Source organism: Vanacampus margaritifer, chromosome 2, assembly GCF_051991255.1.
Source record: "Vanacampus margaritifer isolate UIUO_Vmar chromosome 2, RoL_Vmar_1.0, whole genome shotgun sequence".
In the NCBI taxonomy this organism is placed as follows: Eukaryota; Metazoa; Chordata; class Actinopteri; order Syngnathiformes; family Syngnathidae; genus Vanacampus; species Vanacampus margaritifer.
Window position 1 is genome coordinate 4037390 of NC_135433.1, and position 15968 is coordinate 4053357.

Here is a 15968-nt window from a genome sequence, read left to right on the forward strand (position 1 = left end):
GTCTTGTATTTAATAGGATACGTTTGACTTAATAGGGTTAATTAATAAAAAAAATAAACATCGATAAACTCTCTTGAAACTGTCTGGGATTAACTCCGCCTCACACTGCGGAAGCCAGGCAGTATTATGTCACCTCAAGATTGAAAGTCTAAAGGCGGAAAATGGAAAAGCCACTTTCTTCTCAGATAAATGCATCTCCTGAACATGGCCAACGGCCACAGGGGGCTCTTTCGCTCCTCCATTGTTATTGGATAGCACGTCTCCATGCGATTTGGCTTTCGTGGTTTCCAATGATTCCATTTGAAGCGGAACCAACCGACTGACCCACCAACAAACAATAGTAGTTGAAAATGAATTACCAGTAACTAGAAAAAGAGCTGACGAAATTGAGGAGATAAAATCTTCTCTTGCAAAACTCAAAGAAATGGTCACCGAAATACTTGAAATGAAAAAGAGCATTGAGCTTCTTCTGCAGGAAATTCAGCAGTTGAAGAAAGAGACACAAGAAAAAGATTGACGCATTGTCACCTTGGAGCAAAAAGTGGATGATTTGGAACAGAATCTTCGAATAAATGATGTGATAGTTACAGGTATCCAGATTAAACCGCGCCGCGCCCCTCAGGCGAGAACTGCGGCTAGCACAAGTGCAGTTGATTCTGACCAAGCTTCAGCGAACAAGACTGTCCAACAGCAAGTGACAACTCAATTTAGAGATTTGGGATTAATTGTGGATCCAGCGCACATTCAGATGTGCGTTTCGCTTCCAACAGGGGGCACACGACCTGTCTGTTGACAGAAAGAAAAAGATTGCTCTTTTGAGAGATAGCTACAAGCTTAAAGGTAAACATGTCTACGTCAATGAAAATCTCAGCCCGTCGGCGTCCACGGCCTTGCGTCCCGGAGATAGAGGGCCGGCAAATGCCAGATTTAATGGCTGAGGAGGCTCCAGCGTTCTCGGCCGTGCTCCGCGGGCCGGAGGCCATGCCTAGGAATACTCCAGTAAGAATATACTTTCAAGTGGTTGTCCTACTGAAGTAGCCTAATCATCACGAAAGCGGGCAAGAATGCTGTCCCTCACTTTCAAGCACGGACGCACAAAAAACTTAAATGGCTAGCTGGCTAGCAAACGTTATTGTTGGTTGAAACCTCTTGCGGCTCTGCTCCAATGTCATTTTTACCTTTAGGTTGGGAAACTGGCTTCGTGGGCACAAGCCAGTTCCGAATACTGTAAATTCCAAAGTATTGTCAAATTTGTGGGCATGTGATTTGGTCATTTCACTCACCACGGTGCTGCTTACATTAGAGTGTGTGCACATCAACCTGCGTCAGTCCTTCTTTTGGGGGGGGAGAGCTCAGTATTGTTCCTTCGGTAATTTTACCGATTTGACATGTTATCATCATTGCTCTTCTTTTTTTTTTATTGATTTTTATTTTGTATGTGTGTGTGCGAGTGTGTGTGTATTCATTAGTTCAACTAAAACGTATTAAAAAAATCCCATACCGTTCACCTAAACCGAACACTTCCAGCCAGAGTCGTGAGGCCGTCAGGAGACCCGAGGAAGGACCAAAGAAAAGAAAAAGGAAGAAAAAAAAACCCTGCGTCAATCCTGAATATTCCCGCTTTAATTTTATACCTACACAGTGGTATAAAATTATAATTAAATAATATTTCATATTAGAATTAATCATAAAAATGCTGCTCGCATATGTGTTACGATACAACATGCCCACTCTAAAAGGTGAACTCTCGCCACAGCTGTACAGTATGTTTAAGACAAGAGCTGTAACCTCAGTCTAATTACACGCTGCTTTTTTGGGGGAATTTGCGTCTGATTTCACACCCACTTGGAGCATGTGCAGGATGAAGCTATTTATTGTCTGGCGTCGTTAGGAAAATCCAAGCTCACCTCAGATGAAAGGCCCATCTAACAGAAGATGAACACAAAGGATAAAGATCAAATCCATTTTTCATCTTGTCGTTTTAGTATTGCGAGCTGTGTGTGGCTGTGGGTGTGAGTTTAAAATATTCCAAATTTATTTTTGAAGTTGATCAGAATCAGTCGGCCGCACCCGCCTCTTTAGAGCCATCAAGTCCCACGTTTTATTTCCACACGCGGGGGTTTTATGTTTCAGCCTACACGTTTTAGCTGTGCACGCGCCATTGAGAGGCTGCATGCTGACATTTCTAATTAGTATCAAGGCAGGCGGGATGATGATTGCAATGACAAGAGAGGAAACACTCGATACATGACACGACTTACGAGTGTGCGCGCGCATTTGAAGCCGCAGCACTCGGCTGGCTGCACGCCTTCATTTAAGTGCATGCGTCCGAGAGAATAAACCAAGCCTGCAGGATGGAGAAAGCTCTCGGCTTCCGATGAGGGAATCCATTCCTTAATTGAACCTCTTTTGGATCTCACGCGCACTTTGAAACCGCTTCTGGGCATGAGGATTTGCACTTTGACCCTTGGACTCCATGCAACCTTTTGACATTGAACGTATGTCCATGGAAGTGTAAAACTGTATATGATCGCACTCATATATTGTTCTATTCATAGAAAACATAGCTTGAACTTTGCCTCCAGGCAAAACACTTTCTGACACATTTTTTCTCTTTTGTCGTTATGGACATAAAACTGGGGAATGACACAATTTTGTCCTTAATTGCTTTGGTAAATGACATTCCTTGCATGTTTCATTGTAATTTTGGTAGTCTTGACTGTGATTTTTGAATCCATCATTTGACGGTAAATACAACTCTACTATATCTTAGCTTGCATGGTGATTAAAAAAAATCTTCCATTGAGTATTTAAATTAGTGATTGACGCACTCATTAATCACATTTGAGTTGCCACTTCTAATGTTTTCAATGATTTGCTCAAACTATAATGGCCACAAAATACTGTGAATAAAAACAGTTAGTTTGGGTATCATACTTTTTCTCCAGTGTTTTTATAAAGTTTGGTTTTCATCGAAAAATAGCAATAGCAACTAGGGGTGTCAAAATTAGTGTGTTAAATTTGAGTTTTTTTAACTCTTTGACTGCCAGACGTTTTCAGAAATGGGTTGTCCCCAGTGCCAGCCGATTTTAAACATTTTGACTGATCTTTCAAGGTCCACAGAAAATTATGTGTTTGGACTATGGAAACACACATACTACCAAATGAAAGATTGGACTCTCATCTTTCATCAGAAAAAAAAGTTTGTTTCTACCTTATTCTGTTTTTCAGTAATCAACAATAGAAAATGGTTAGTTTCACCTCAGTTTTGAAACAAACGTCTTTTAACGTCTTTGGCACTCCTCCATAGGATTTTACTAAACGTTATTTAACGTTTTTGGCAGTCAAAGAGTTAACACGCAATGAATGACCTTCCGTTACTTGGAAAGCCTGTACTGGGGGAATTGCAGTCGAAACGCAGCAGACACGTCCACATCGACATTAAGCAGTAATAAATGTAATAATCATGCACATATTTGTAGAGACTGTCAAGTTGTATTTTACAATTTTAAAAATGTGCAGAACTTCACAAGCTACTTCATGTTAAAGATTAGATAGCTCTCAATATGAAAAGAAAAATGCACTGAGCTGTCACCGTCTTACAAATGCAATTATGCCATCTAGTGGCAAAAAAAATGACCAACACAAATCAATATCACACTCGTTTTTTTACAGTAGCGTATCCTACATCTTTTCAATTTTAACTCAATTTTATGAATTATGAAATTACTCTTTAAACGACTAAAAGATGCAGATATATTTCTATTAGTTTAACATTTGTTTCCACTTTTATGTTGTCAAGATTATGAAAACTTTGAAAAAAATATTTTATAGTACATTTTGTTGTACATTTAGAACAGATACAATTTGCAATTAATCATGAGTTAACTATTGAAGTTAAACATTTGAATTCACCTGACACCCCTAGAGGCAATACAAGATGGCCGCCCCCTGACTTCAGCAGTCCAGTTTATTAGATAGGTCCATGTACCGCTTACGCGCCCCCTTCTTAATCAATACACAATACAATGAATCACATGATCTTGTCATCAATCTTCTTCAATCTTCCAGTCTCCATTGTTGTCACTATGTTCCTTGTTCCGTAAAGTAAAAGCAGCTACGGCAACCGGAATTGGACATCAATTGCAGCGTAAAGACGTGTCACTACCAGTTGTAGCGACACCGCTTGACTTGGAGTGAAACTGCAGCACATTTTCAGATTCATATTTTCCGGCCACATTTTTTTTTTCCCGTCGGTCATTGACCACCAGGCTTAGCAAGTTTTCTAGGGAAAACCATGATATTTTAGACCTTATCTCTTTGACTGCCAGACGTTTTCAAAAACGGGTTGTCCCCACTGCCAGCCGATTTAAGCATTTTGAGTGATCTTTCAAGGTCCACAGAAAATGTTGTGTTTGGACTATGGAAACACACATGACACACGACTAAATGAAAAGATTGGACTCTCATCTTTCATCAGAAAAAAAAAAGTTTGTTTCTACCTTATTCCGTTCTTCAGTAATCAACAATAGAAAATGGTTACTTTCACCGAAATTCTCTCTTTTGAAACAAAAAACGGAGAAAAAGAGCTTTTTGTGAAACGATGTTATTTCATGCACTCTAGTGAATTGTACACTTCTTTTTGTCCATGAATGATGCCACAAACACCTAAATAGTGCTTTACTTCTGTAAAACGCTTTCACCAACAATGAAAAAGTGTTTTTTGATTGCAAAATGTGTTTATTTCCATTCAACAGTGTAACAATTTGACAAAACAATTTTGCAAACTATTTACAAATGTGTGCAACTGTGGTACTACTTACAATTATGTGGATGTTTCAAATACAGTTTTTCCTTTTGTAACGCTCTCCTGCGTGCAAGGAGACGCCAGGACTCGCACAACAGTTTACTTTCACTTTGGTCCGTTTTGCGTGCAAACGTTACACTTTCTTGACGGCCTTTTTTTCCGGGGAATAAAAAGCAAGTAGCAGACTGTACACACTTCCTCCGATGAATATGCATTGGACTCGGGGCACTCTCCGTCGTCCGATCGAACGTCCGCCTGTGCGTGCTCGGTTGCGCTCCGCGTTACGACACCCTCATAGCCGCCGCGTCAGCGGTTCCAATTTCGCCGTCAAGCTCGGATTCACCTTCATCATCATCGAGGATGATCACCGTCGTCATCAATGCACTATTTTAGCGTTGGTCGATGCCTTTCGTCTTGTAAGTGTAGAGCTGCTTGCAAATGCTCGCCATTGCCCGTTCCCTCCTCCATCTAGCTCCATCTAACGTCTTCTACTGCCGCGTCAATGCTTTCCAACCACGGAGTCACCATCATCTTCATCATCGATGATGATCATCGTCATCAACAATGTGCTCTTTTAGCGATGCTTTTGGTCTTTGAAAAAAAACGGCTCTGGCGTTAGCTCCTCGCGACCGGCCGCCATTTTTCCTTTGTTTTCCATTCTGATCTCCTGCTCAACGCTCTAGCTCCGCCTCTACTGACGCCCACCCGATCTTGTCAAAAGAGAGTCATCGCTGCCCTCTAGGGGCCAAAAATAGTCATTAGGCTCACGAGACCTGCTTAAAACTTTCAGGAGAGCTCCGCAAGCCTTCCCAGCACCCGTTTCCAAAAAAAAAAAAAAAAATGGGAGGACGTCTTTTAACGTCTTTGGCGCTCCTCCGTAGGTTTTTGCAGAACGTCATTTAACGTCTTTGGCAGTAAAAGAGTTATTATATTCACTAATTTGTCAATAGAGTCTGCATTTATCTATGTATTTATTTAATCATGCTTTTATTTGAGACACCACCGATCTTTAAAAAGCCTTTAAGTTTTACATATAATTTCCCCAAATATCTAGAGAATACAAAAGGTTTACACACCCCTGTACAAATGTCAGGTTTTTATCATCTAAAAAAAAAATAAAATACACAGGATAAATTATTTTCCATAAAACCATTTCTGCTATTAATGTGGCCTGTAACCTTTACAGCTCAATTGTTTTAAATGGCTTTGAGAGGGGAAGTGAACTGAAATAATGTGGTTGCGCAAATGTGCTCAGCCACCTATAATTGGGACGTGTTCATAATTAACCAATCACTTTGAAGCTCATGTTAAATGTGAGTCAGCACACACCTGCTCCCATGCAAATAAATGCCTCTGATGAACCCCAAATAACGTTCAGCTGTTCAAGTAGCCTTTCCCTGACATTTTACTAATTGTCAGTGAAATGACAACACTAATTCTTTCATCCAACCTTCAAAAGTCTTAAAGGTGTGCTTTGCATTTTAGCATAACCGAATCACGAGCAGGAATAGAAAATGAGTCCAAAAATATTGCTCTCAGGTTGATGGTGTTATATTGAGCCCATGTGACTGGTCATATTTAATGAATGAGGGATTTTAAATTTAATTAAAATGCCTCTAAGAAGATGAACCTGCAGATAACCCTTAAATGCCCCCTTCCAATATAACAGCCATTAAAAAAAAATCAATTTCAGTAAAACAGTATGTAGAGAACATGGCACGAAATCATTTTGTGTTTGCTGATTATCTTTACCGAATAAATTAATGAGTAACATCCACAGAGTGCCCATTAAGGCCACCCGGTGAAGAGTTTGCAACTGCAATGTTTTTACCAGATCAGATAAACTGGCTTTTATTTCCTCTTTCTACTACAATGGCGCCTTGAGATACAAGTTTAATATGTTCTTTGCCCACACGCAAAACACTAATCTCCAATCATCGGTCCCTGTTGAACACTGTGCTTCATAAAAACACAGGAGGCTGCAAAAGTGGGTTTGCAGTAGAATCACATTAGTGAAATTACTGACATATGATGACATTTTTTGTAAACACAATAAGCAATTGTACGTGTTTTCTCTCTCTCTTTTTTTTAATAACTATACTTTTTGCACCCCATGTATACAGTAAAAACATAATTAAATAAAGTATGAATAATTAAATAATTTTTGCCACATTTTTTGTATTATTGTTCCGATACCGGTATCTGGAGAGGGCCCAATACTGCATTAAAACAGTAGTATCTGCATCGGCAAGTACCAACAAGTAACATGCCGATACCATTATTTCCGACGCTAATATCGGACTTTGGTTGCAGTATCTTGTGCCTTGCTTGAGTACGACGTTCACTGATGTGTGACGTGTTCACTGCATGCCGAGCCAAGATATCCTATTGGCCCTTGAATGCTCTGAACCAATGGCAGGGCAGCTTTTTTAATGTTGGGAAAACAAAACAAAACTAGGTATCGGTGCGTAATTCTGGGTATCAGAATCAGTATCGGGGGCCAAAAAAACGGTTTCGGAACAATGCAATTTTTTTTTGGTCTCAATTCAATGGGCATTGTGCTTCTCCTTCTGGTGTCTGGATGTGGCCACTTGCGGGCACCTGAGACAGTCATAGCTCCTCAGTAAGTTGTACGAATATGTCATTCTTTACAGATGATAAAGAATATATGCCTGTCTAAAATGTGGCCCCACCGTTTTTGTTCAAAAACCATTTTGCTCGCAAGTCAGAGGTGAAAATCAGGCGAATGACGGCTTGTATCTCAAACCCATAAGCCCCTTCACACTATTAGTAGTGTGACAAAGTTACGCGGCAACACGAAATAATCAGCAAACCCATATTTGGCGTGCTAACGTAGCAGCCTACCAGGAAGTAAAAACAGATTGTTCCGCTCGTTAGACCACACCTCAACAAGGCATTACTTTCATTGTTGCAAAAAAAAAAAAAAAAAAAGCCCTGACTACAGTGTGAAAAGGGCTTTGCCCTGTGGTGGCTAAGACAGGATAAGAGCAGTAAACATGCTGATTTTTTGTGTGTGTGTGTGTGTTAAAAATCAATGAGTCGATGGAACCCACGCTCCAAAGAATGACCAACTCCATACTGTATTTTATTTTCACTTCCTGTAGGCAAAACGCTCATGACAATCCAATACTTGTGTCCGTAAAGACAATATTGGAAATGGCTGATAGTAAAAGCAAACAAACAGACAAAAACCTTATCTTGCCCGAATACTGAACACCGAAGGTCTGCACCGACTCCGCCCGTTGTCTCGTCTTGTCTGGAAGGACGACCACGTGTATGTTTCATTACGGCACGTTCTCCTCCCTCCTCTCCTCTCTCACTCCCCGACTCGGCGGAGAGAGGATTACAGCGGCGTGGCTCAAAACCGCGTCTCTCCTGAAATCCTTCTATCAGCTCGCTCCCTGAGCAACACTTGAGTATTCCTCCCGCGTGGAGAGATCAAATGTCTGTTATTGCACAGAGAAATGCGTTGGGCGCTTCTTAGCTGCCGCTTCAATCCCTCAAAAGTTGATCCCCCCCCCCCCCTCCTGTAGAAACCAATTATTCCACATCTGATCAAAGGTATTTATGTTCCATTTACTGAAGATAACGCCGGGAGTCCCTTCACACAAGTGCAGCAAAGCTACACAGTGCCATCAAGCAATGGAAGTAGAACCGGAAATAATCCGTCTTTTAAGACTGGTTTAACTCTGAACTCCTTCATAATGATTGAAATAACCTCTTGTCAAGGCCAACGTACTTTGAAATGTGTTCTTGTTGATATTCCACCGTACTATTTCTCTGACTGGCTCTTTTTCGCTGTTCCAATTCCTTATTAATTCCTCCACAGGTGTGAGTGGAGTGGAGAGGTTTGTTCCCAGCATGCCTCTTGCCCTGAAGCGCCACGCGGCCACGGTGCCGACACCAGGCTGGATTCTGGCTTTTGCGCTTTTTGTGGTTCTGCAGGTAACAAGTTTTCTCTCAAAAATCTTTCTACACTATATATTAGGGGTGTCAAAATGACTGCATTGATTTTGAGTTAATTTGAAGTTCCTTTAACGCCACAAATTATTATTTTTTAAATGCATTGTGCAGTTTAACCCTGGAGAACCCACGGGGTCAAATTTGGCCCCTATAAATTCTGCTACTCAAATAACAGACCTTTTTTTTTTTTTTTACAAATTTAACTTCAAAAGTCCAGAGTGGCACTTCTGAACCCTGCATGGCGCCATCTAGTGGATGAATATTGCACTTACATGAGCCAGAGTGGTGGTGACAACAATGCAACAAATAAAACAAAAAAAAAGTATTGTTCAATGGAGCTGTGTATTTGATTGATTATTTTCTTAAATTTTAAATAGTTTACTGACAGTTTTTGTTATTCAGATTTTTCGAAATGATACCCCTAAATCCCAAAGGGTCAAATTTCGCCCTAATCCTAAATTAGGGAATAAATTGAAAAAAACATTGAAAAAACATATATTTTGGTGTTCAGTGAACTTATCGCAGTCATTTAATGTATAATTCAGAATTTTCCAAAGAAGAAAAGGGTGCTTGGGTTTTCCAGGGTTAAAAAGATAACATTAAAGCTTTTTCTACATCATGCATGCTCCACCAATGCTCAGATGAGCACGAAGAGCCCTGACTGCATTTATCAGCTTTTATCTTCCCTTTATACTAGAGTGTGCGGACCCTCACGCTCCACAGTTTCTTTGGGGAGCGGAGGGGCGGAGTTTTTCGTACCTCATTTGAAGTCATATTTTCCTCTGTCAACTGTGGCTGTCGCTTTAAGATCGTGCACGTACTCGCACGCGCACCTTGAACGAGCCGAACGCAGATGCTGCAGTTACGCTTTTGGGCCAGAGGTGGCAGTCGCGAGTAAAAAAGTGACAAACTGCACAAAGATCCTTTAACGCGCGAATAACGACCACCCCTTACTTTTGCTTTTTAAATTTTGCAGTAAGAAATTTAATAATAATGCATTGTGGTGACTGGGGTTGTATTTTACAATTTTAAAAATGTTTCACAAGTTACTTCATGTTAAAGATTAGATAGCACGAGCTGTCACAAATGTCTTACAAATGCAATTATGCCTTATAGTGGCAGAAAAATTACCTCAACACAAATCAATATCACACTCGCGTGCTACAGTAGAAGTACAACTTTTTTTTAGTTTTAACACAATTTTATGAATTATTGTGAAAATATTGTATCAATGACTAGAGGATGCAGCCATATTTCTATTAGTTAAACATTTTTTTTTCCACATTTATGTTAACTCTTTGACTGCCAAAAACGTTAAATAACGTTTAGTAAAATCCTATGGAGGAGTGCCAAAGACGTTAAAAGACGTTTTTTTTTAAAACAGAGGTGAAACTAACCATTTTCTATTGTTGATTACTGAAAAATGGAATAAGGTAGAAACAAACTTTTTTTTCTGATGAAAGATGAGAGTCCAATCTTTCATTTGGTAGTATGTGTGTTTCCATAGTCCAAACACATAATTTTCTGTGGACCTTGAAAGATCAGTCTAAAATGCTTAAATCGGCTGGCACCCACGGCATCCCTTTTCTGAAAACGTCTGGCAGTCAAAGAGTTAACAAGAGTATGAAAACTTAGACTTAAAATGTGCGATTAATCGTGAGTTAACTATTGAAGTCATGCGATTAATTATGATTAAAACATGTAATTGCCTGACACCCTTAATTAATATTTGCCTGTTTGCTGAGGTTTTTTTCCCCAGCGAAGAAAATGTATTGTACATTTTATTGTACATTTAGAACAGATATAACATTTGTGATTAATTGTGAGTTAACTATTGAAGTCATGCGATTAATTCCGAAAAAAAAAAAAATTGTGCTTGACACCCCTACATACAGTGTATATATATATATATATATATTTTTAAATCACATTACATTTTAAAGAGGTGTTTTCAAATCAAATCACTTTATTGTGAAGGCGGTCATTATGACCCGAAAGTAGGATTTCTGTGAAAACACGCCTGAGAATAAACAATCGATCAGAGACAGAAGCTGTGACTTATGAGGTGTCAATCATTTGTCATACACAATGTTTTTTTTTTAATGACTGTTTTAACAAACATGACAAAAAGTTTTTTTGTTTTTTTTCGACCTCTATAGGGTGCTACTGATGCTGCGCCCTCCGGAGACAACAAGCTAGTTCGGACCACCCGAGTAAGGAGACAGATTCCAGATGGGGAGGAAACCTTAACTTCCTCCACCAACCAGACGATGCAGCAGCAGCCTTTAGTCTTCAACCACGTCTACAACATCAACGTACCCGTGGAATCGCTCTGCTCGGTCGACCTTGACGCGCCACCGGATGATGGTGAGGCTTTCGTATTGATTTTCAGGGGGGGGGGGGGGGGGGGGGGGCGGGGGGTGATCGGCTTTTGTTCACACACAGATGTGAGGGTATTCGAGTTTAAGGCCTGTTTTTGGATTGTGTTTTGCCAACTGGGCAGCTGGATATTTGTTTGTCAACTCAGAGGGTCAAGGTTCACTTTATGTTAAATGTTAAATGTTTCATTTGTGGTGTATGTGCCATGGAAAAAGGCACCTTAGGCCTCCAATTACCATTTGGAAAGCTGAATCTGTCAATAATGGAGGTTCATTAACTGCAATGGGTCACATTTTGGTAGTGTAGATTCAACTTTTTCCGTCTAGGTACCGGGAAGATTTTTTTTTTGAGTATCTCGTCATAAACTAAGTGTCAACTAAACATAACAACCATATTTTAGTTTCATATTTTCAAGAAAAGTTGTTAATGATAGCAAATATATGTATGTATATGTAATATGTATATTTTTTTGTGGGAAAATGTAGTAAAAAATTAAAAAGCTGATTCATAGTTAAGCTCATCAGCAAGCTCTTCGGGAGCTTGGCAATTATCCTCATCCTTGAATCAGGTGCGTTGGAGTAGAGAAACCTCGAAAACATGCAGGACTCAGGCCCCCCGAGGACCGGATCGTGACACGTGGTATAGATAAACGCTATATAAAAAGCAGTCCATATTATGAAAGTTAAGTCTTATTTTTCACGCCCAAAAATGCCGTAAGAAAGACAAGAAGGAAAATGTTTGTTTTTTTTTGTTAAAAAAGTATATATATGAACAAAGAATTGCATTTCAATTTCAAATTATATTCTATATATCTATTCTATATATATATATATATATATGTATATATTTCTTCAAGATAGTTGTAATATTATAATTTATAATATCAAAGTCAAACTTTAATGAGAAAAGAAACTCACGTGTGGGCTTAAATATGCGCCACGAGAGACTGAATGTTAATCTATATATTTCAGCCCATACTCGTTTTTTATTTAATGAATTTCATTGTGGTAATGTTATGCCCTTTTTCCTGGATAATAAGCCTTTACTCTTCAAAAAAAAAATATATATATATATATATATATATATATATATATATATATATATATTAATGTAGCCTAGGCAAAAGCGAAAGGCAATTTTTTTTAATTTTTGGGGTTTAAAAAAAAAGTTAGAACTTATTCAGGCAGTAATGTTATGAGGCTAACAATATTTAAAAAAAAAAAAATTGTAAAAAAAAAAAAAAAAAAAAAGGAAAGTTATTCCTGTAAAAATGCTAAAAACACGTAATTCAAGCTTTATGTTTTTTCCCATAGGTAGCATGTATGCACTTTTAAAAAATGACATCCCAATTTATTGCAATTATGTAAACTTTGGCTCATGGACCAGGGTTTGAGAATCACTTCTGTAGATTACAGCTAAAAAAAAAAATAAATAAATAAATAAAACTATTTTTCTTTCCGAGGCCAACGTGCTGAGCTTGGATCCCGAGCCTCTGTGGAGGGCCCATTGGACCCAGTTGAACCTACAGAGTACACCGAACAGACGCTGGATGCAGACAGTCAGGTAGCTTTTTCTACCATACTGCCTAAAAATGACTGCAATCAAATAACAATTTAAAAAAAAAAAGATCTTTCCTTGCTTAGATGACGTTCACTCACCGTATCAGCATCCCGAAAGCGGCGTGCGGTTGTCCGGCAACTGTCAGCATCCAGCAGCTGGCCACCAGGGTGGAGATGCTGGAGAAAGAGCTTTCCATGCTCCGAGTGCAATGCGGATCCGGTTGCTGTCGGGAGAACACAGCCATTGGTAAGTGAGTCTGGAGAAACGTTTTAGTTACTAGCTAGAATGGAACAATAACCACAAGCATATATTCTTTATCCTCTGTGAAAAGAGGCTAATAACTGCGGCTTACTATGTTCCTTAGTTGTGAAACTTTTCTTCATGGCACCAAATCTCCCCCCCCCCCCCCCCCCACACACACACACCACCCCAACACACACACACAGACAGTTCTGTGGTGCATTAAAATTGGAGGGGAGTTGTAGGGCGAAGACGGTGTTTCCACCCTACCCCCCCCCATCCCCAAAGTGTGTTATGTGCCCTATATGTCTATAAAAGTGTATTGTGTAAAACTAGTCCAGAGAGTTAAGATTCTTTACATTATATATGAATTATATTACTGTATGTTTTTAGAAAGTACAAATTAATAGAGTACAGTACTATTTTCCTTACAAACATTTTAGTTGTTTTGGTCGGGTCGGTTCCATTCATATGAGTGTGGAAAAAGAATTTGCGATTTGAGTGTTTTGAGTTATGAGCTCTTAAATCACCAACCTGATTGTACCTCAAGTCATCACTCTGTTGTGAAGTGGAAAAGAGTCATTTACGCGTCAAGTTGACGTTGGTAACTGGATTAACTAGCACGCCTAGTCAAGTCTGATGAGCATGTCCGTTAGGGGGGCTTAAAAAAAACTAAAAGTCGTATCCTCCGTCTAATTACACACACATTCATTTCTCATTCCACCCTGACTTGGAGCATGTGCAGGATAAAAGTGAAAGCTACTGTCTTTAAAGATTGAAGCCCGCAGGAAAATTCCAGCTCACCTAAGATAAAAGGCCGATCTAACAAAAGATACAAATCAAGGATAAGATCAAATCCATTTTTCATCTTGTCCTTTGCCGTGTGGCTTTTAATATTTACTTTCGTCTTGCTTATTAAACAAGTAGGTATATTTTATGTATGAAATGAATTGATATTCTTTTCATTTGTAATGAATGAGGTTGAGCATAATATTGAAATCAGTTGGATGCATGTAACCTCACTCTTTGGAGTTTGTGGAAATTCTTCAATTTTACCAAAGCTATTTAATTAGATCCCAGTGTACCTTCATTGTTAGTTTCTGTTTATGTAAGGGCCCTTGAATGACCCAATATTTTTTGTCCATGTCGTCCATTGGCAATTTCAAAGCATTTTTTTCCTATTAGACAAAGCTATGTTAGAGCCTCTTCTTTCTTCAGGAAAAAAAAAAGTATATTTGTATCTGTTTCCGTTTTGCAGCAATTAGCATTACAATATAGCTAAGTTTCATCATTATTCACATTCCTCTTGAAAACACTGTCAAAAAGAGCTTGTTTGCAACATGGCCCTGGTTGATCTCTTATACTCTGCTGCCACCTGCTGGACGTTTTTTTTTTTTAAATATCTACCATTGCTTTAAGCCACCTCTTCATGTCAGAAGCTGCATCAAAGCCTTCTCTATGCTCTTGCATAAAAAAACATTAAAAAACGCATAAATACGTTTTCAGGAGTGAAGGACAAAGTATTAAAAACATATTTACGCATTTTTGGGTTAAAATGAGTTAATAGCAAAAATCAAATCAAAATAATAAATGAATTGTAATCTATTAATCGTAATTAATCACAACTTCAAAAGTCATGATTACAATTAATCACAATTTATCGGTTCTAAATGTACAATAAAATATTTTTTCATACTCTTGTTAACATAAAAGTGGAAACAATTTTAAACTAATAGAAATATGGCTGTTAAAAAAAGTATATTTGTATCTGTTTCCCTTTTGCAGCAATTAGCATTTGAATATAGCTAAGTTTCATCATTATTCACATTCCTGTTGAAAACACTGTCAAAAAGAGCTTGTTTTGCAACATGGCCCTGGTTGATCTCTTATACTCTGCTGCCACCTGCTGGTCGTTTTTTTTTATATAACTACCATTGCTTTAGGCCACCTCTTCATATCAAAATCTGCATCAAAGCCTTCTGTATGCTCTTGCATAAAAAAAACATAACCCCCCCCCCCCCCCCCCCCGCATAAATACGTTTTCAGGAGCGAAGGAAAAAGTATTAAAAAACATATTTACACGTTTTTGGGTTTGAATGAGTTAATAGCAAAAAACAAATCAAAATAATAAATAAAGCACTGTAACATGACTTCATTTGTAAATGTTCCCCAGGCCGCTTCGACTATTTCCCAGGATGCAACGGCCATGGCAGCTTCAACATCGAGCTCTGCGGCTGCATATGCGAGGAAGGCTGGACCGGCAAAAACTGCTCCGAGCCCCGTTGCCCCGACGACTGCTCCGGCCAGGGCGTGTGCATCGAAGGAGAGTGCGTCTGCGACCGCGACTTTGCCGGGGAAAACTGCTCGGAGCCCCGGTGCCCGGCCGACTGCTCGGGTCGCGGCTTGTGCATCGACGGCGAGTGCGTGTGCGAGGACTCCTTCACCGGTGAAGACTGCATGGTCGGGAGGTGCGTGAACGACTGCTCGGACCAGGGGCTGTGCGTCAACGGAACGTGCCAGTGCCGGCCCGGGTACGTGGGGGAGGACTGCTCGCTGGTCTACTGCGCCAACAACTGCAGCAAGAAGGGAATCTGCAAGGACGGATTCTGCGTGTGCCAGGATGGCTTTGCAGGAGACGACTGCAACTCCGGTAGGTTCCGCCTCTGTCACATTTGAGATCAGAATCAAGAAGACATTTATTGTCATTGTACCATAGAGTGATACGAAATGGAACAGACACAACCCGTCCAAGAGACGTAGAAAAACTGACTGGTCATCTTTTACAGCACTCAAATCCTTTTCAAATCAAGTCAAGTTCATTTATATTGCTCTTAATCACAAAAGAATCTCAAAGGCGCCCACAGTTGACAAATATTAACAACATCCCCTGATCGGACCACAAGAGGGCAAGAAAAAACTCAAAAAGACTCCATTAGCATTCACAGATGAAAAGAAAAACATAAGGAACTAGGAGGGGGGAAAAACTCAGACTGAGATC

General features: G+C 39.5%; 1 protein-coding gene across 5 annotated transcripts in view; it reads left to right on the forward strand.

The window, feature by feature from the left end:
• tnr (tenascin R (restrictin, janusin)) overlaps positions 1-15968 on the forward strand; it is a 238953-nt gene that overhangs the window by 128241 nt on the left and 94744 nt on the right. For all 5 annotated transcript variants that reach the window (XM_077555881.1, XM_077555885.1, XM_077555883.1 and 2 more), the window contains 5 exons: positions 8658-8773; positions 10951-11158; positions 12633-12733; positions 12814-12976; positions 15144-15620. In XM_077555881.1, coding sequence (XP_077412007.1) covers positions 8690-8773; positions 10951-11158; positions 12633-12733; positions 12814-12976; positions 15144-15620 — 1033 coding nt within the window. In that variant the 5' untranslated portion in view covers positions 8658-8689. The remainder of the gene's footprint in view (positions 1-8657; positions 8774-10950; positions 11159-12632; positions 12734-12813; positions 12977-15143; positions 15621-15968) is intronic.